This window comes from Phyllostomus hastatus, unplaced genomic scaffold (genome assembly GCF_019186645.2).
Source record: "Phyllostomus hastatus isolate PE091 unplaced genomic scaffold, TTU_PhHast_1.1 phas_contig_549, whole genome shotgun sequence".
Classification (NCBI taxonomy): Eukaryota; Metazoa; Chordata; class Mammalia; order Chiroptera; family Phyllostomidae; genus Phyllostomus; species Phyllostomus hastatus.
The window spans coordinates 46685-65926 of NW_025333907.1; the positions used below are offsets into that span (position 1 = coordinate 46685).

Below are 19242 nucleotides of genomic sequence, written 5' to 3' on the forward strand. Positions count from 1 at the left end.
ATTGGTTCAGAACGAGGATGCGGTCGCTAGGCGACGCCACGCTGATTCGTGGTGTTGGGAGGTGGGGGTGTGTCAATTAACCCAGGACCAATCCGTGGCTGAGATAGGAGTAACGAGGAGGGGCATCCTCTTGCCCATCGGAAGTGCTAGAAGGCGGGTCTGCCAGTCTGTGGACAACAGCGGCGCCATGAACATCTTACCCAAGAAGAGCTGGCACGTCCGGAACAAGGATAATGTCGCCCGTGTGCGGCGTGACGAGGCTCAGGCCCGGGAGGAAGAGAAAGAGCGTGAGCGGAGGGTACTGCTCGCTCAGCAAGAGGTACACACCAAGAGCCGCCGGGCGGGGCTCCTGGGCCTAGCGCGCAGGCGCTCGGGGAGGGACCGGAAGTGGGGACGCGCCGGTGAGCTGAGCCGGGCGCCTAGGGAACTGGATGGGGGTCTCCTCCCAGTCTTTTTTCTCGCTACTGTTCTTTGCAAGGCCAGAGCGGTGCCTGGCACAGAGTAGGAGCTTATGAATAAGGGAATCCCTGGGTAGTTTAACGAAACTTGGACCACGTTTTAGTTTGTTTGCACAGTGTATTTATTGAGCGCCTGCTGGATGCTCGCCCTGCACAGAACGCTTGACTTGGGACATCCCTCCAGCACCGTTCGCAGTTAGAGGGGCGCTGTCAGTCAGTCGCATGGTGCAGAGGAGAGGTGGCTTCAGAGAATACGCCACAGCGGAAAGGGACAAGCCACTGCCACTCCGTGGAGTGAACCCTTTGCACTGTCCCTTCCACACAAATACCTGAGGCTGTTTATGGCTCCTTCACCTGGTTTGCACCTGTCAGTCCTTTAGCTAATCTGGTCCTCAGCACTGGCTCGGAATTAGTCTGGGCTTTTTAAATTCACGTTTCAGCAGAGAATGAAAATCGACTGGGATACTGACTTGGAGCCCTGCCTGGAAGTCAGATCTCCCGTCATAATACAGGTTTTGGCTGCCTTCATATTCATAGTTGTCTTAATTATGTAACAGACTGGGGAACCCCCCTGGTGTGCTGTCCCAGAGGCATTTTACACACCCAGGCAGTGCCCCATTCTCCCGCCCTCTCCCCCAGGATGGAGCAGGTGCCTCTTCTGGGCCCCCAGCACCGTGGACTGTGATTCTCTGTGGCCAGCACCAGACTCATGGTTCCTCGGATCACATGTAGGTTCTGAATGTTCTGCCTATAACTCTACCTGCTCCCCAACCCCCACCAGGCCCGCACAGAATTCCTACGGAGTAAAGCCAGGCATCAGAACTCGCTACCTGAGCTTGAAGTAGCAGACCCAGGAGCCCCAAGTTCTGGCCCCGTGGACTTGTTTCGGGAGCAACTGGAGGAAGGGAAAGGGGTGACCAGAAGCAACAAAGAGTACGAAGAGGAAAAACGGCAGGAGAAAGTAAGCTGGCCTCTCTACTTCATCAGTCACAGATGGAGACACTCTGTCCTCAGTGCGACTAGCAAGAGCATAGGGAACAGATGGGGATTAAGTGATCTAAGAGACTGAGAACAGAACCAAACAGTGCTCACGAAGTGCTGGTTATAGCCATCCAGGCCCACAGGGGCTTGGAAGAGGAAGCTGGAGCTTCCCAGTTCTCAGGCTGCAGGTAGACCCCTCAGGTCTTCAACCTGATGTCAGGACTCGAGGGAAAGGATTTGGGGATTGAAGTTTTGTAAAATGTAAATCAGATCCTGTCACTCACCAGCCCTCAGGGATGAACTTGCCCCCCCACCCCATCACTTCAGTCTTGCTTGTTCCAGGCTTTTCTTTGTTCCCAAAGATGCCCACTTTTGAACCTTAAAGCAGTTCCACCCCATCCTCCCTTCCCTGTGCTTTCTGTCACAGCCTACCATTGCACCCCTCGTGCAGGAGCCCCACCTATGTTGCTCCCCCATGCCCCCAGTGGCTGGCGGAGTTGGCTCACGCCAGGTCTTCAACACTTAATGGCTGAGTGGTTCTGCTTTCTCAGCCATGGGTGTCCCCCCTGTCACATCCAGGGCTCCCTGAGGGGAGACATACTTGACAAGCTTCTGGATTTCCTGTATTTCCCCTCAGGAGAGGCAGGAGAAAGCACTGGGTATCCTCACGTACCTGGGCCAGAGTGCAGCGGAAGCCCAGACTCAGCCCCCTTGGTACCAGCTGCCTCCCAGGCGAGGGACACCCCCACCTGGCCCAGGACCAGATGTGAAGGTCAAGAACCGCCTGGACCCTCTGCTGGAGATGCAGAAGCATTTGGGGAAGAAGAGGAGACACAGTGGTGACCACACTGGTCACAACAAAAAGGAAAAGCAGGGGTCAGAGAAACAGCGGCCCAAAGAGTAAGAAGGAAGCCTACATGGGTGCTAATGGGGGTGGCTGGGCAGAAACATGGTTCTCAGCAACCCTGGGAGTCTGACACATCTCAAGGAGGGGGGTGTTCAGCAAGGTCAAGTTTGTTTCCATAGCAACACCATTTAGCTTTCCACTCTATTCTCAAGGGTGAGGTTGAGGTTCCCAGAGGCTGCTGATGTGGGATGGTGCCACTGCTCTGATGGTTAGTGGGACATATATGTGTTTTTAAGATTTGTTTTCATTTCTAATATGCTGAATGTTAACATAAAACCTATGGGCACAAAAGCTGGAGGTCCTTGAGTTTTAAAAGAACCATGGGGTTAGAGCAAAAACAGACCTGTGTCACCAGGATGACAGACCCTGGAACACAAAAGACAGGGAGTACTAACCAGCCTCCTACAGAAGGGGAAAGGCCCAAAGAGACCCAGCATGTGCTCAGCATCACAAAGCTGATTAACCGCAGGCTTTCTTGATCTGAAGAGGCACCCGATTGTTAGAATGAGAGAACAGAGCCCCACAGAAGGGGAGGCCTACTCCCTGGTCCCAGGGGCTTCATGTGCCAAGCCCAGGAGCATGTCAGATGCAGGCAGGGGGTACAGGTGGCAGCTCCCTCTTGGAGGCTGGGGCCTCTCAGGGCTATCAGCTTTCTAACCTGACTCTTCTTCCCCCAGATCCCTGTCCCTAGACCAGCTTCGAGCTGAACGTCTCCGACGGGAAGTGGCCGAGAGGGCACGGGCAGAGGCTCTGCTGGCCCGGGTCCGAGGCGGGGCACCCCAGGAGGAGCAACCAGAAGAGGCAGATGATCGGCGGAGGCGGTACAACTCCCAGTTCAATCCCCAGCTGGCCCGGCGACCCCACTGGCAGGATCCCCCTCTGGCCCATTGACTCCTGAGGGGTACAGGAGAGGCTGCTGCCACCAGCCGTCATATAAAACTATTTATTCATAAATATTTTCCAAAATGAAAATAGGTTTACCAAAAAATGTCCCTCACTGGGGAGGGGAGGAGGGGGCAGCCCTCACCCCCAGGCCAGGGCTGAGAGGAAGAGAACCTCCAGGTCCCCTTCTTGCTTCCTGGGGGAGGGGGATGCCCCATAGCCTGGGGCCCCCCCATCTTCCAGGGCAGGGCCCTCACCTGGGCAGGGCATCAGCATGCGGAGGGGAGAGGGAGAATGGAGGGAGGGGCTGGTGTCACTGGAGGTCCCGGTCCTCCAGGTATCGGTACTCAAAGGTGAAGCCTTCCTTCTTCCGCTGGCCCCACTTCTCGTAGTCAAAGTAGATGTAGGTGCCCTGGCCAGGAAGAAGGCGGTCAATGAGTGGACAAGGTAGTCAGGGAGGTGGGCCAAACCGACAAAGGAAACTGTTCTTAGGGCCATGGATGTGCCAAGCACCAGGCCCTGTCTCACTCCGCCCTGGTCACACTCTTCTGAGATACGAAAGATCTCCCGCTTTAGAGAACACAGAGGGAGGTGCAGCAGTCACATGCCAGAGCTGGGCTTTGGCCCAGGCACGTTTGTTAAGTCTCTTGCTTCTTAGGACAGCTGTAGCTTTGAGCAGGTGATGCGTGTCCTAGCACTGCATCACTTCGCAAACCCCTTGAGGCCAGTGCCCTGCCTAGAGATGCAACAGGCCATCTAAGCGACAGACAGTTTACAGGCAACAGGGGTGATGTGGGACTTTCTGAAGGACTAATGCCTGGAAATACACTAACTTGGCTGATTACTTTGGACCCAACCAGGAAGGGCGGACAGGAAGTCTAGTGTCAGAAAAGGCACAGTAGGAATGGGGCTGGGTTCTGAACGGCTGAAATGCTTCAAACCTGTAAGAACTGAGGGGAGGGGACTGAGTTCTCCGAGGACAAGGACCTTGTTCAGTACTTGTATCACGTAAGTGTTTGGTGGAAAAAGCACTGGAGCCAAATATAAGCACGCAAACAAATACAACACACCTGTGCCACTGCTATAGGCACCATCAGGTACACACATGTGGTTAACTCATTTAATCCTCACAACTGCATTCAGGTGGGTCCTGTCACCCCATTTTTACAGATACAGAAAAGGCAACAGGGTCAAGTGACTTGCCAAGGTCACCTAGCTACAGTGGGGTTCAGGCCTAGGTGGTATCCCCGCTTCAGAGTGTTTTTCAAGAAATTCCAGTCAGTTAATTGGAACTAGAGAACATTTTAAAAAGAAACACCTTACTCATTCATATTTGCTGAGTGCTGGGGACATGGGGTAAGGAGGCCACCAAGGCCTCTGTACAGTATGGTCTTTGGTGGGAGACACCCCACACCCCACTGTGCCAGCAGAGGCGCCCCCAAGGAAGGGGCGTTTAGGGTAGGGCCTACAGGACGACTAGGAGTTGGCCTACTGAAGAATGACAGAACAGAACCCAGGCTGAGCTGGCTGAAGGTGGTAGTGAAGGGAAGGGGGCCAAGAGGGGTGTGAGGGGCCCAGGGTGGGGCCTCACCTGCTCAAACTCGTCAGTGATGGTCTTGGGTTCCTCATGCCTCTGGAACCACATCATGTACTTGGTGTGGAATCGCCACGACTGCTTCTTCAGGGCCTTAGCTGCCAGGTACTGTGCCTTAGTGCCCTGGGAGAGGAAAGACGGAGCAGGGGATCAGGGGGCCCCTCACACTGGCAGGAGTGAGGGGGACGGGCAGGGCATCAGGGCTGGCCCCAGGCCCCACCACAGACAGGATGGGCAGGACTCTCCGACTGGAGCTGGGCAGGGGCAGAGAACGTACCAGTGCTGGTCAGAAGGAAATGAGACAGGTGGGAAGTGCTTCCAGAGAAGCTTTGAGAAGGAAGAGAAACTAATGCATGAGGAATGCTCAAAGGAGGCAGCTTACAAAGCTCCCCAGGGTGGAATGAAGACAGAAGTTCATGTTGCCCTGGGGTGACACAGAGGTTGCGCACGCCACTAGTGAGCAGCTGGCAGGGACAGCTAAACTGGGGACGGGTACTGCAAGTGGGACAACCTAGCCCTCAGCCTTTCTCTCGTGTTGAACTGGGGACAGGGACTGGTTCGGTTTGCAGGGCCCGGGACTGGGGAATGGGGAGGGGTGCGGTCCCGGTGGCCGCAGTGGGGCACCCACCTCACCCCTCCAGCCCGAGGGGGGACGGCGGCGGTGGCGGCGAAGCCGGGGGGCCCGAGGCTGCCCCGGGGGCCCTGCTGTACCTCCAGATAGTAGAAGATGAAGAAGAGCGTCTCGGTGGACAGGCGCTGGTAGAACTCCACGGTGTCCGAGTGCGGGGGTGGCATCTGGTGGTGGTAGGGGGGCGTCGGGCAGGGGTTCCGGGGGAGGTACTGTCTGTGGGAGGTAGGACGCATTAGTGCCAGTGCCTACTGCCCCCGCCATCTCGAAGGTGTCAGAAGGCCACCCCCTCATCTGACCTCAGTGACGCTGCTGCCCTCATGAATCAACAGGAACACCATGGTCACCTGATCACCCCAGCATTAAACTCCTCAGCCCCCACCTACTGTGGGGAGCCCCAAGTTAGGTGTCCAGCAAGCTTTATCTAGGCTCAGGACTGGGGAACCAGATCCCCAGGGCCCCTCACCTGATCCGCTCTGAGTCAGAGGGGTGGGGCATGTGGTGCCAGGCAGCCTCCTCCATTGCCTGCTGGTAGAGCTGCTCCTTGGTGAGGGGCACAGGCCCCAAGGGACACACCCCCAGGGACAGCGGTATGTTCACCTCTGACAGCTGTAGGGGTGGCTGGGCCGAGGCCGGAGGTGCTGCTGTGCTGCTCAGGATGATGTCTGTGGGGACAGGCAGGGCCGGGCCGTTGGGTGAGGCTGGGTGGGGCGCCCTTCTTCCTTGCTGGGCTGCCCCCACTGTGCCCGGACCCTCACCTCGCTCAGTCAGGTGCAGTGTCGGCACAGGGTCCTCGATGGCGGAGCTGAGAGCTGCCCGCTCTGCCATGGACTTCAGGGAGCTCAGGGGCTCAGGGGCCTGGCGGGGGGGAACAGGTGCTTTAGGCCCCAGGGCAGAGGGCTAGTGCAGGTACTCAGAGGCCCCGGCACCTTCTGCTCTGACAGAGGACAGCAAAGCCAAGGCTGTTAGTGTGACACACTGCTCACCATGGACCCCTAACTGGGGTAAAGTGGACACGGAAGTACCCACCAGCAGGGCACCAAGTCCCCACATTGATATCACAGACACTACACAGGATGACGCACTGCAGAGAACAAATCACCAGTGGTGTGTGCACTTGCCACACTACTCCTGTCACCACTTGCAGCACGCTCCTCCGTCCTGCACCTCCCTCAGAAGGACCTCCATCCCACCATACCCCACAGGCTGGCTTGTCCTCACTGGCCTAGACCTTCACAGTACCCTCCCTCCATCCTGTTCTCCCTGGGCCCACAGGGACCTCTCCACCAGGTACGTTTGTCCTTTCTTCACTGGAACCTTCCTTGGGCTCCTACCCCTCAGTCCTTTCCTTTTGGGAACCTCACAGCTGCTGACCTTGCTCCAGGAACGTGAACCCACATGCACTTCCTGTCCTTTGTTCCTCTCAGAGGTGAGTGCTTATTCTGGGCCAGAGGCTTCCCAGAGCTCTGTGAGGACCACTTAGCCTTCCCAGCAATGACGGCTGCCATGTTCCCCGTGAAGGGAGGAACAGAGGGCCATGTGGGCTTGGACCCAGACAGTCAGGGACTCAGGCTGCCCCGGTGGAAGCGGGTTTATCTTGCAGGGACTAGGAAGTCAACTCCACATCTGGCTGATGCCATTTCAGACCCTGGCGTTCAGGACCCCTGCCCTCTATGGCAACACCCCACTCTCTGGCCCAGCAGCCCCTCCTGCAGAGTGGATGCCCTTTCATCCTCTGTGCTGAACCCCATCCACCCTTCTGAAGACCCTCCAACGTCAGCCCACCTAGAGCTGCAGCAGAGAGACACCTACGTCTTCCTCCATCAGCCTTTCTTGCCACTGCGACCCCACCAGCCCCGTCGTGGTTCAGCTGAGACATGCCCCCCCAAGAGGCCTTGCATAGCTATCTCCACAGGTTTAGTCAGATGCACCAAGTGGGCCCACAGCACCCTCAGCCCTGTCGGGACAGTCCCTGTCTGGCCAGCTCTGCTCTGTGCACAGAAGGCAGAAACTGGGTGCATTCACTTAGCACAAACCAGAGCAGATGTTGACAAGCGTTTTCTCAACTTAGATGATTTTCTCAAGGGAACAGGAGAGCAGTAAGCCTCGAGGCAGGGAAAAATTGGAGAGAAAGCAGTGACAGAGTGCAGAAGGTAGAGGGGGGACAGGCAGTGAAGGTCTATGGCAAAGCTGGCAGCGGCAGAACACACAGGCTCTGTACACACCTTGATCTCTGGAGCGGTGCTGAACTGCGGGGGTCCGTTGAGCAGGGTGCCAGCTGCCTTGGCATCACTGAAGCTGGGTGTCGGGGAGCTGGGAGGGTTCACAGGAAGTGGCACCAGGAGGCTGGGTCCCCCAGCGTTGTTCCCTGAGCCTGGGGTCACACCCCCAGTGCCTGCTGGGGCAGCTGCGCTGGGTTCTTTCCTGTAGAGGGGACAGAGTGAAGGGGCTCAGAGAAGTGTCTCCAACAGGGAGATGGACAGGGAGGGTGACAAGGGGGAGTCAAAATAGGGGTAAGGCTAGCAGACAGGACCCACAAGGAGCAGGCTGAGGGACACAGGTGGGCGGGGAGGGCTCTTTGGGTAAAAGAGCTGCAAGGTGGTAATGAGGACTCAGCACGCTCCAAGACCACGTGGCTGGAATTCACTGGAAAACAGACTGGCCTTCTGGAACGGGTGTTCCAACCACGAAGCAGGATGCCTCAGGCAGATGCCCACCTGGGAAGCCCACCCAGGACTCAGGGCCAAGGAGCCTGGGAGCAGGCCTTCCTTAGGTCCCGACTAGGAGTGTAAGCTCTCTTGTGGGGTGTTGTTCCAGGCATCAGGGACTCAGTGGAATGGCCTGACCTGAGATCTGGAGGGTGGTTAGGGGTGGGGAGGAGGACTCTGGGGTCTTTCACTTTGAAAAACTGACACAAAACCCCTCATGGAGTCAGGTGGCCCTGGTGTAGGGAACAAAATGGGGGTGGGGCCAAGTGAGAGCTCCTCTGGGAAAATGGAAATCAGACTGCCCAAGGGGCATGTGGGGTTTGAGAACATTGCCCATCAGATGTGGAATGGTTCAGAACATTTCAAAGGGCAAAGCTGGGGGACACAGCTTGTGGGGGAGTCCCAACGGGCAAGGGCAGGGCCTGTGTCCGCACAACTGGCAACAGTGGGGGTGCCCCGTGCCTGTTTGTGCCAGACATTGCCTATCCCCAACCCTACCAGAGGCTGGACACTCACGAGGTACTGGGGGGTGGGTTGTGGGAGCCAGATGAGGGACCCAGACCCTGGCTGCTGGTGTTGCTGGCCCCACTGCTGCTGAGAGCCACCTCTGCTGGGCTGTCTGCCACAACTGAGCTGTAACCTGGGGAAAGAAAAGGGGATGAAAAGGGACCCCAAACAGTGACCACAGGACCCCTGCCCCCATGAGCCCCACTTACTGGTGGCACCATTCTGCTTGCCAGTGCCTGCACCTCCACTGCTGTTACTGCTGCTGCTGCCTCCACTGGCTCCCCCACCAGGCTGCACGCTGGGGGGCCGAGGCTGGACAGCACTGGGCCCACTGGAAGCCGGTGGGGCCACAGCCTGTGCGTAGGGGGCAGGAGTGCCAGAGGTGTGGCTGGGAGCGGGGCTTGCCTTGGGGCCCAGGGCACTCGAGGGTGCTGCCGGGGTGGGGGCCCCATTGTTGCCAGGGGCGGTGCTCAGGGCAGAGGCGGCAGACGAGGGGCCGGATGGGTAGCTGGATAGCACAGCTGGGGACTGAGGGTGCTGGCTGCTGTGGATGGGCTTGGAGCCATTTTTGGCAGGAGACTGCAGGTGGGAGAAAGAAAAGGGTCAGGTCCTGGGGGCTTGCTGGTCTGCCGAGCCTTCCACATACCCTTCCCAGGAACCCAGGTAACCTCCCCTCATGGCTTCAACTGCCACCTTCAAGCTTAAAACACTCAGGCATTTCCAGCCCAAACCAGCGTTCCATGTCCTGCCCACACATCTCCCCATAGTGTCCCCCAGCCACAGGGATCTGACACACAGCTGGCGTGGCAGTAGGAGAACCCCTCTGGTGGTGACAGGAGTGTAGTGGGAAATACCTAAATAGCCTAATAGCCCCAGTACAAGATCAAAGGGAACCAGCTGAGAGTCCAAGAGGAGAAGGAAAAAAAGTGAAAACCCAACAGTAATTCTGAATGTCGCCAGAAAGGTCAGTAAAGCACTGTGTAGGGTGTTACTGAGCAATGGGCCCAGAGAACAGGCGGTCATGTGCCCACAACTCCCCGGCAGCCAGGACAATGTCAGAAAGTTGCTCTTGGGCACCTTATTCCGCCCTCCCAACACCCATGGCCACCTCGTGCTCACCACACACCATGCGGGATGCATGGCAGATTCCTTCTTGGCCCCTCGCCTGCTCACCCAGGCCCCACACTAGGCTCCCCGCCACCTGCCTCAGGAACCCTGGGGCTAGCTCTCCCATCAGCCCACAGTGGGGCTTCAGACCTGCTCTGCTCCTGCCTAAAGATACCACCTTGAGCATCATTTTGTAGGGTGTGCTCCTGTCCTTAGGAGGTGCTAACAACTCACGGGGCTCACTAGGGGAGAAAAGAAATTCTGAGACGTGCTACCGCTCTGGGAAACTCACGAGATCCATCACAGCACAGCCAAGGCCCAGAGCCTCCCAAAGAAAAGAAACCTGTTTGACTGTTGACCCACTGCGCCTCAGGCTGGCAGGGCCCTTTCAGAGCAGGCACACAGGGTCCCGGCCTTCAGCTGACCATCCTAGGCCCTGCGCTCACTGCCAGCCCCACGCACCTGGTGGGGCTGCACTCATCACACCTCCGGCTTTCACTCATGACCGGCCATGCTACCTGCCAGCACCTCGCTCAGGAAATGTTCACCTCTCCCTGCTGGGCAAGTACAAGTTATCCTCCAACACCCAGGACAGCTTCTGACTACCTAGGCCGGTGCAGGGGGCACCTTAGACCACAGCACTTATCTGCCTGCCCCTCAGGCCTCCCTTAGGGTGGCAGTACCTTCTGACCCCCCATCTCTGAAGCCCTGCACCATGGCTGTACTCAGGCTTCAGGACGCCTCTGGGAACCAAAAATGAGCAAGTGACATGCCCATGGGACCCACCTGGCTAACTTCGCTATCCGTTGAGCGTCCCCTCTTCTTGTCATCTTCAGAGTTTTCCTGAGGTGGGAGAGGCACACTCAGCAACCTGTGTGACCTCCAGGGTCCTGACAAACACCAATCTCTGATCCTCCCAGGGGTCTGTACCCAGGTAATGGACCATCCAGCCTCAGCGTATTCAAGTACCTATGACCTCAGTCTCACTGGGGAATCTCACTGGGAACCGAAACCCTGCTCCCCAGGGTTCTTGTCTCTGGGAGACAGTAGCACCCACAAGCATCCAACCCCAACCTTAGCCCAGCCTCCCACCTGCACACCCAGCACGCACATGTGGCCCTGTGCACCCCATCAGCCCTCTACAGCCCTTAAGGCCCAGGCCCTGGATGATGAGGTCCTGCTTCCTCGATTACCCTCCCGCAGGCCATTTCTGGGAGCCCAGCCTCACCGTGGTGCAGTTGGCTGGGCTCGGCGGGATAGGCGAGCTGGAGGTGGTGGAGGTGGGCGTGCTGCTTGACTGGTTGAAGATCTCATCCTCCATGTGACTGTGGCTGGGGGGGGAGGTGGCGACCAGCGCCTGTGCTGTGGGGCAAGGCAGGGCGTGCTGAGCTGGCTGGGATGTGCTCCTGCCTGGCCCCAACCACCCCACACACACAGATCACCCCAGGCCTCACGAATGTCCTCGAGGTCCAGGTCGTCATAGAGAAACTCGTTCTCCTCGAAGTCGGGGTCCTGGGAGGAGTCGACATAGTACTCAACGTCGTCCTTGATTTTGCGGATGGCATCCACCAGGATGGAGTCGTTGTCCAGCATGCGCAGAATGGTCTCCAGCATGCGCACATGGTAGCGGTGCTTCTCGATGTGCCGCTTCAGGCCCTCAATCCGGTCCTGCTTCTGCTGGCGAGCCCAGGGCCAGGCTCAGGGGCTGCAGGGCGCCGCCCGACCCTCCTGCCCCACAGAACCCGTCCTCAGTCCCCGACCCCTGTGGAGGCCAGAGGCTCCACTCGGGCCCCTCCTAGTGAGGGAAGTGTGGAGTCTGCCCGCCCTGAACCCTCAGGGATCCCACCGCTGCCCTCAGACTCCCCTGCAAGCCTTAAAAGGACCTGGAAATCCCTGTGCCTCCCAACAACTTGTGGTCCCTGTGTGTGTCTCATCTGACAGCCCAGACCTCCCACCTCTGCTGAGCCTCCGCCAGCTCTGACCACCTTTTGGGACACAGAAACAGCACCTCCCATCTGGCTCTGCCAGTAATGATGGCGACCTCCACTCTAGGAAACTTGCAGTTTATAATCCTTATAACCCTTGTCTTCACCATGGCTCCCCACCCCAGCTGCACAGCTCTAAGGAGCCCAGATTCTGAACTTGGCTCCTAGGCCCTTCGGGTACCTGCTCTTCCCAAGGCCCCAGTTTAACATCTAAATTTGACATGTTAGTTCCAGTTCTAACCCCCTCTCTGCATGGGCCTACTTATTATACAACCATGTGTCACCTAACAATGAGGATACATTTTAAGAAATGCATCATTAGGTAGTTCTGTTGTGTGAACATCTTACAGAGACCTGGTCAGTCTAGGCTGCCATACATCCAGGCTGTCTGGTACTGCCTAGTGCTCCTGGGCTCCCAGCCTATACAGCATGTTGCCACACTGAATACTATAGGCATTGAGAACACCACATAAGTATCTGTGTTATCTGAACACACCTAAACCGAAAAGGCACAGGAAAAACACAATGCGAAAAATCAACTATGCATGGGCACACATGGGAGGAGCAGCGGGAGGGCTGGGGATAGAGGTGAGTACACATCGGGAGGGAAGAAAGAGAAGGGGAGACAAAGGAAGAGGAGAGATCAACAGACCAAAAGAGATAAAGCTAGAGACGAGAAACAATGAAGGGGGAGAAGGGCTGGACTACTAGGAAAGAGAACAGGGAAGAGTGTGTGTTCACATCCAAGTGTACACATGTGTACAGACACAGGCATGGGGACACATGTCCCGGTTCAGGCAGTAAATTCAACATAATAGGTAAGTCCAGCCTTTCCTTTCAATGTCACAAGCAAACCTTTTTAACCCAGGACAATCTCATGGGACCACCATCACGTCCACAGTCCGTCCCTGACTGGAATACTATTGCTCAGCACATGACGCTGTCTCCCCACCAAGCCCAATTTCCAAACCCCTCAGGCTCAGACGCCTGTGTCTGGCACACCTCCCTCTTCCCAGCCATCTCTCCACCCGCTGGCTTCCTGAGGAGCCAGCACTGTTCTTCCATTTCCCATGCCAGTAAGTCCACAGTTTGCATCCCTGTGAATTCATGACCTACAGTCCTGGGTTTCTAGAATCTAATTCCCCAGTACTTGGCTTTATTCTAGACCTCACTTCTCCTTGGGCCCAATGAATGGTTTCCCCAAGTCTGGCCTTGTCTGTACCCACTGTCCTCCCCTCAGGACCGGGGACCCCCTAGGTGCTATGAGGCCACATCTTCAGTTGCTGGATGTCCCCACCCTGGGTGTCTGTCAGGTCTCACACCTACTCTGTGATCCAGGCAAAACCCTGCACCTTCCCCAGAATTACTCCTCTCCTTGACAGCCCCATGGTTCACCTGGACACCCAGACTAGACCCAAGACTGCTCACCTCCTTCCTGCACCAGCCCTAGCCAGCTAAGCTCCTAACCCCACTTCTGGCCTCGACCCCACCAGTTAGCCCACCCCCCACCCTGTGGGTGCCTGCCCCACTCACATCCTTGTCACCCTTCTTCTTGCGTGTCTGCACCGACAGGGACTCCACTTCGCTCTCAAACTGGTCCACCTGCATGTTTAGGGTGTCAATCGTGTTCTGAGGGAGAAGGAAGGAAAGGTAGGTCAGCCAGCATCCCCTTGGATGCCTGGGTGTCAGGGCCCCGAGGCCACCTCCTCTTTTCTGCCCGGCTCACCGTGAGCCACTGGCCAACCTCCTCCTTCTCCTTCTGGGCGGGGTCCACCTTCTGCGCCAGGCCCAGGCCCTCCTTGCTGTAGGCTTTGGTTTTGGTCTCTCGCTCCACAACTTTGAACCGTTCCATTTGCTGTGGAGAGTGCAGTTGGCAGGAGGCCCCCAGCCCGTCGCCTGTCCCCTTCCCTTGGTGCAGAGACCTGGGAGCCTTCCCACCTCTCAGGCGCCAGACTCTGGGCTCCTACCGTCTCAATGAGCTTGCGGTTCTCTATGAGCTGCCTCTTGTCCTTGATCTCGTTGGATGCTACCCATGTCTTGATCTGGTCCCTCAGCCGCTGCAGGGAAGAGCAAGACAGTCAGACTGCCCCAGGTCCTGGGCACTGAGGCCCCCAGTCCTCCTCTCCCAGGGACCCGACAGTCCACACTTCCCATTCCTGCCACCCTCAGGACACAGGTGTCCAGGCCCCCAGCCCCCTCACTTGAAGCTTCTTAATCTCCTTCTTTAGGTCAGCCTCATACTTTTCTTTCTGGTTCGCGTTGGCTGCATTGTGGAGCTGAGGGGTGGAGAGAATCCACGTCAGTGTGGGACTGGCTGCCCTAGTGCCCATGCCAGTCTGTGCGCTGGGGACTCTGGGGACACCCCCTTCCCAATCCATCTCAGAGTGGCTTCTCTGAGGTCCTCAGTACTTCTTCTCCCTGGTCTACTCCCAGAGACCCTGAACCTCTTCCTGGGCTCTCCTCCCTGGAGACCCAGATTTTTAGGGCCCAGTCTCTGTACCTTCTGCCAAATATCTTCAAATTGCTCGACGCCCTCGGACACCTTCTTGAGGCAGCGATCAATCTCACCTGGCCAGGAAGAAAGGAAGGCAATGAGCACCTGCTGGGGCAGCAGGCACCCAAAGACAAGTCCTGAGAGAACATGGCCACAGGCTGTACCTTGGAGTTTGCGCTTGTCCGCCATCTTCCCTGCCCTACAGACGCACTCTCTTCATACTCTCTTGGAGACGGACCCTGCTGGGAGAGATAAAAAGGATGCACATTTACTCTCTGGTTGGTATAATACCAGAGACATAAATGAGGGTGGGAAGAGGGGGGTATATGGAACAGTAGAGAGATGCATCTACTAGCTGATCACAAGGACCTGGCCCAGTTCCCCATGCTGCCTTGATGGCCCAGCACAGGGTCCGGCCCACACCACCACTCTGAAAGTTTATTGAAACAAGGAAGTAGATGTACTTTTTGTATATGTCTGACTCAGGAAATGGAAAATTCCTAGAGAGAGGGGCACCCTGTTCCCAGATGATACTCAATAAAAGGATTTCTCAGATCAGGAAAAAGCCATGCAGCACACAGCTGAATGCTAGGGAAGAAGGCACAAGACCGCAGACCTCACTTCCTACCGAAGGGTCAGGGACCCAGGTGGCTAGATCCGAACACCTGGAGAGGTTACTCTCAGCCAAGTCAGGGACAAAGAACAGGTGCCATCTCACAGAAAAAGGCCTGATACCAGGTATGTGTGAGCTGTAAGGGACAGAGGGGAGGTGGCACAGGCGGAAACGCCTATAACTGTGATGACCTAAACCCACCCACATTGACAGGGCTGGGTCCCATGTAGAAGAGAGCCTTAGAACACAAAAAAGTTTGTACCAGAGCAAATTCTAAAACCAAAGTAGGTAACATGCCAGACCCAAACAGGCCAATACCAAGAAGGGTCAGAGGCCTGGAGGCAGATGGCATAACCAAAGAGAAGCTAGGCGGCAAGAACTCTTAGGAAGACAAGGGTGAAAGCGGACCTCCACTTCGAGGGAGCTATCTGCATACCCGAAGGAGTTACGTATCAAAGCCTCAGTAATGTAGACTCAGGGAAACATAAACCGTCAGGGCCAGCACCCAGTATCTGGAGAGGGACAACTTCACCCCAAGAGAAGCTACTGCAACCCAGAGTGCATTGAGGTCCAAAGGGAGTCACCAGGAGCTTCGGCCTGGGAACAGGGGAAGCTACAGCTTTGGGCTCAACATCAAGACCAGGAGAGATCAGGAACTCTGGGGGGGTGGGGGCGATACTCCGAGAGGATTCCTGTGCTGCCAGGTCACCCCCGGAAAGGGGGCCTCTAAGCATGGCACGGCTGAGATGGGGGAGCGCCCACTTTGTGGGCCCAGGACAGGGTATCCAAGAGCAGGAAGAACCCACTGCCCAGGACAGAGAGCCTCACCCCCAAGGGAAATCCCCACCCACAGGGAAAGAACATCTCAAAAATAGTCCTGTACAACAGAACTTTCTGTGATGACTGGCATGTTCTGTGCCTGTGACACTGAACCCCCCAGAATGTGGCTAGGACAACAGAAGGATGGGACTTTTCATGTCTATATTCACCAGTTACACTTAAGTCCCATGTAGCTCGTAGCTACAAGTGGGATGGTGTAGCAGAGTAGGTTGTGACCCAGAAGGAGGCCCATAAAGATGGGGCAGGTCCCTCCACAGAAACCCACTCTGCATGGAGGTAGGTGGCGGTGGCACACTAGAGATGAGACAGTGTAAATCTGCAACAGGCCAAGCAAGAGAAGATACTCTTAGCCCAGGACCAACTGATATACCAAGGTGAGACCAAAGCCCAACCCAAGGAAAATCCCAGCTCCAAGAAGCCAAAGTAGCCAGAGAAAGGACCCAGGAGGTAGCTGCAGAGAGGAGACGCAAAGCAAAAAGTACATGAGAACCTGGACCCCAACAGAACCACAGGGATGAGCTCTAACACCTGATGCTGAAAAGCCTCTTACTGCCAGGGTGGCACACAAAAGCGTATGCTCCCTGCCTTCACCCCAGGAGCCCAAAGCAGGGCCGGGGGCTCCAACCCAGGGGGCACTACACTCCTTGGTGAGGGGATACCCTCGCCAAGCTCCCATGCTGAGGGGTTAGGCTGCCTGGCCCAGGGAAGGAGTTGATCCCACAGAGAGAGGGAAGACTATAGCAGCAAGAACTCCTGAAGGAGTCGGAAGTGAGGTTCCAGGGGAACAAGAGCCCTAGCCCAGGAAGGGGGCAGAGCCTCAAAGTGAGGGGGCACAGCTGAGACCGGGACAGGACACCAGGTGACCTGAGAGGCAGCTCCTCTAAAGGAGGGCAGGCACCACAGGCCCAGAGTACCTGCACCCTAGAGACTGGGCACTACAGTGGGCAGCAGCCTCAGCTGCAGAGGAGGCAATACACCTCCCTCCAAGGAAAACCCCCCCCTTCAAAACAAAGCCCCTACTTCAGATCCCCCAGCAAAGGACCAGAGGGGAAGGAAGCTGAGCTTGAGTCTGGAAATGAAGATGCTGTCACAGAAGAGCCCCACTACTCTGGGGGATCCACCTAGACCCTCCATAGCAGCAGGCCCCTCCCAGGCAGCAAGGGGTCTCCAGCAGTGCTGAGGAAGCAGGGAACCTTGGCTCAGGAAGCTTAACCAAAAAGTTCCTTTGTGCAAGAGGAAGGCACATGTCCACAGCTAGGGAGCCTACACAGAGAGTGAGTGGGCGCACAGTGCATGAGACCCCAGGAGTCAGCACCCATGAAACAGAGCCCCCGAAACTTCACTGGGATGGTCACTGTCACACAAAGGCCTGCTGAGGAGGACAGGAGGAACAGAAGGCTGAGTCCTGGGGGAGCAACACCAAGCAGTCGCTAATCCTGAGAGGGCTCTGGCCCCCTAGGAAGTGATGCTGGGGGGCTGCTGCGACCGCCACACAAGATCTGAGCCTCTGTACAGTAGATGTGTTAGGTCCTGGGGATCCCACCTTAGAAAAGGTACACCAGAGGAAGCCTCAGTCCTAGGAAAAGTGGCAACAGAGTGGGGTTTCTCCCTCAAGTCTCAGGGCACTTTCCACCCCCACAGCAAGAAACCTGTGCCTTGGGAGAGGGGGTGAGACTCCGTGTCCAGTGAGACATCCCAAGAGGAGCAGAAGCCCAAGCCTTGGACACCCACATGGCAGAGGGTCCTTAACTCCACAGTGGAGACAGAGGGGCCACCATCAAAGAAGGCAGAAGACTTACTCCTGGGGGAAGTAGCTCCATAAAGGTTCCTTGACCCAAAGAAAAGGCACAGCCCCAGCCCCCAAAGCCTGCACCTCTCAGCACGGGAACCTGGGCCCCAGGGAGCTGTTCTCCTGGGGTTCCAGCAAGGTGGGTGTGAACCCCTGGCTCTCCCACCACTGACACCACGAGGGCTCTCTAGTGCCAGGAGGCTTATTGTCCACAGCGGGGCACTTGACACGAGTACTGAAGGGGGATCCTTGCCTCCTGTAAGGACTACGCCCCAATGCAAGGACTGATGTGAATGGGGGGAAGAGGCCTCAGATCCAGGGAAGTGATAACCTACACGGTGAGAGCAGTAGAGGAAGATGACAGCCCTTGAACTAAGAGGCAAGTACTAGATTTAGAAAAAGGGGCGCCCGCTCGCCCAGCCCACAACAGGAAGTCGTTAACAACACGGAGAAAGCAGGAGCTTAGGAGGTGTCACCAAAACAGGACCAAGTACCCGAGACCAAAGGGAACTAAACAGCCACACCATACCGGCCCCGAGGTGGGAGTGACAGTGTGAGGAACCCACACCGGAGGCAGACGGTCTGGATGCAGCCACAAAGCCAGAGGCAGACACCCAGACTACAGGGTAAGAGCTGAGGCCAATCCTGACTCCCCAGCCTCGGGCTTCGGGGCTTTTCACTGGGAGAGTCGCACAAAATACAAACCGGCCGAGCCTCTAACGAGGCTGCAACCGGTGAAGCAGCGTCCTCGATCTCCCTCTACGGAGATGTGGCACTCGCGCTGGGCGCGTGCAGCGGGGAGCCCAGGCCCCGGCAGCGGTGACCCCGCCGCGCACAAGGGTCCCTGTCCTCGGGGGCTTGCAGCCCCTCACCCACGTGAAGGCGGCACTCCGCTCAGAAGGGCTTCAGAGATCGGGCCGCCACCTGGGCCCCAGGGCGCCCGCATCCATAAGGCGAGGAGCCGACGCGGAGGGGCGGCACCTCACACTCGGGCTCACATCTCACACCCGCGGGCCATACGCGGACGCCACGCGGGGCCGGAGTCGCGGGCGGACTCCAGGCGACGCCGAGGGGCGCGGAAAAGGGAGCGCGCACGGCCGGGACGGCGGACGGCCGGGGCCAACCTTCCCGGAGCCCGCGTCGCGCCAGGAACCGGAGCGCCCAGCGGGGGCGGGGAAGACCGTGTCGCGACAGGAGGCGGTATCGCTGGGGCAGGGCAACGGGTAAGGCGGTCGACGGCACCGGGAAGAGGAGGGAAGGGATCCGGCCCAGTCGAGCCTGACGCTCTCACCACAGGAGCTGGCGCCGCCGCTGAGGAGCGTATCGCGATAGGCGGGGGAGGCGAGCACCCGCCGCCTTTTTCTCGCGCCCCGGGCCCGGGCGCTATCGCGATAGCGGCACGGAGCGGAAGTGGGGTGGGGGAAAGTGGACCCGGGGTTGTTCTGACGACGGGGTCGGGGCTCAAGGGAGGCCGCGGCGTCTGCCGATGGCTCCGCGGAAGCTGACGGGCCCGGTCCAAGATGGCGGCGGCGGAGGAGGACTCCCCTCCTCTCTTCTCGTCTCTGGCGCCGACCCGCCCCCAAGCTCCGAATATACCGCTACCATTGCTCCTGCCGCACGTCGCTCTTGCCCTTTGGGCGCGTTCTACTGGTCTTTGACAAGGATGAGGCCGGCCCCCTCTTGACGATTGGGCAACAGCTCCAAGGCGCGGCGTTCGATTGGCCTCCCGCTCAGGCTGCTAGGATTGGC

The 19242-nt window shown here is 57.5% G+C and overlaps 2 protein-coding genes across 5 annotated transcripts; one reads left to right on the forward strand and one right to left on the reverse strand.

Annotated features, from left to right (window-relative positions):
- The first annotated feature begins 138 nt into the window (after positions 1-138).
- On the forward strand, positions 139-3320 carry LENG1 (leukocyte receptor cluster member 1). Its single transcript, XM_045847279.1, has 4 exons — positions 139-319; positions 1240-1419; positions 2077-2339; positions 3024-3320. Exons 1-4 carry the CDS (start codon positions 188-190, stop codon positions 3235-3237), a joined length of 789 nt encoding a protein of 262 aa, XP_045703235.1. The 5' UTR covers positions 139-187; the 3' UTR covers positions 3238-3320.
- Positions 3276-19242, reverse strand: CNOT3 (CCR4-NOT transcription complex subunit 3). Of its 4 annotated transcripts, none has more exons than XM_045847274.1 (18): positions 18785-19239; positions 14416-14490; positions 14258-14325; positions 13959-14033; positions 13725-13814; positions 13484-13612; positions 13291-13386; positions 11227-11449; positions 11001-11134; positions 10559-10615; positions 8875-9244; positions 8675-8798; positions 7676-7874; positions 6209-6308; positions 5917-6115; positions 5534-5666; positions 4820-4945; positions 3276-3640 (listed from the first exon to the last, which is right to left on the reverse strand). In XM_045847274.1, the coding sequence occupies exons 2-18, from the start codon at positions 14438-14440 to the stop codon at positions 3542-3544; spliced, it is 2247 nt and encodes a 748-aa protein (XP_045703230.1). In that variant the 5' UTR covers positions 14441-14490; positions 18785-19239; the 3' UTR covers positions 3276-3541. The 4 variants fall into 4 exon arrangements, with proteins under 4 accessions (XP_045703230.1, XP_045703229.1, XP_045703231.1 ...); XM_045847273.1 differs by having other exon boundaries at positions 14416-14493; XM_045847275.1 differs by having other exon boundaries at positions 11227-11446; positions 14416-14493; positions 18785-19234.

What these genes read in the sequence shown, in the direction of transcription:
- CNOT3 (XM_045847274.1), bottom strand. Translation starts at nt 14,440, where the DNA reads ATGGCGGACAAGCGCAAACTCCAAG. An exon ending in CGGATAGCGAAGTTAGCCAG is followed by an intron (nt 9,245 to 10,558) that starts GTGGGTCCCATG and finishes TCCCACCTGCAG; the next exon opens with TCTCCTGCCAAAAATGGCTC. An exon ending in GCACCGCTCCAGAGATCAAG is followed by an intron (nt 6,309 to 7,675) that starts GTGTGTACAGAG and finishes CCCCCCCGCCAG; the next exon opens with GCCCCTGAGCCCCTGAGCTC.
- LENG1 (XM_045847279.1), top strand. Translation starts at nt 188, where the DNA reads ATGAACATCTTACCCAAGAAGAGCTGGCACGTCCGGAACAAGGATAAT. An exon ending in TACTGCTCGCTCAGCAAGAG is followed by an intron (nt 320 to 1,239) that starts GTACACACCAAG and finishes AACCCCCACCAG; the next exon opens with GCCCGCACAGAATTCCTACG. An exon ending in AGGAAAAACGGCAGGAGAAA is followed by an intron (nt 1,420 to 2,076) that starts GTAAGCTGGCCT and finishes ATTTCCCCTCAG; the next exon opens with GAGAGGCAGGAGAAAGCACT.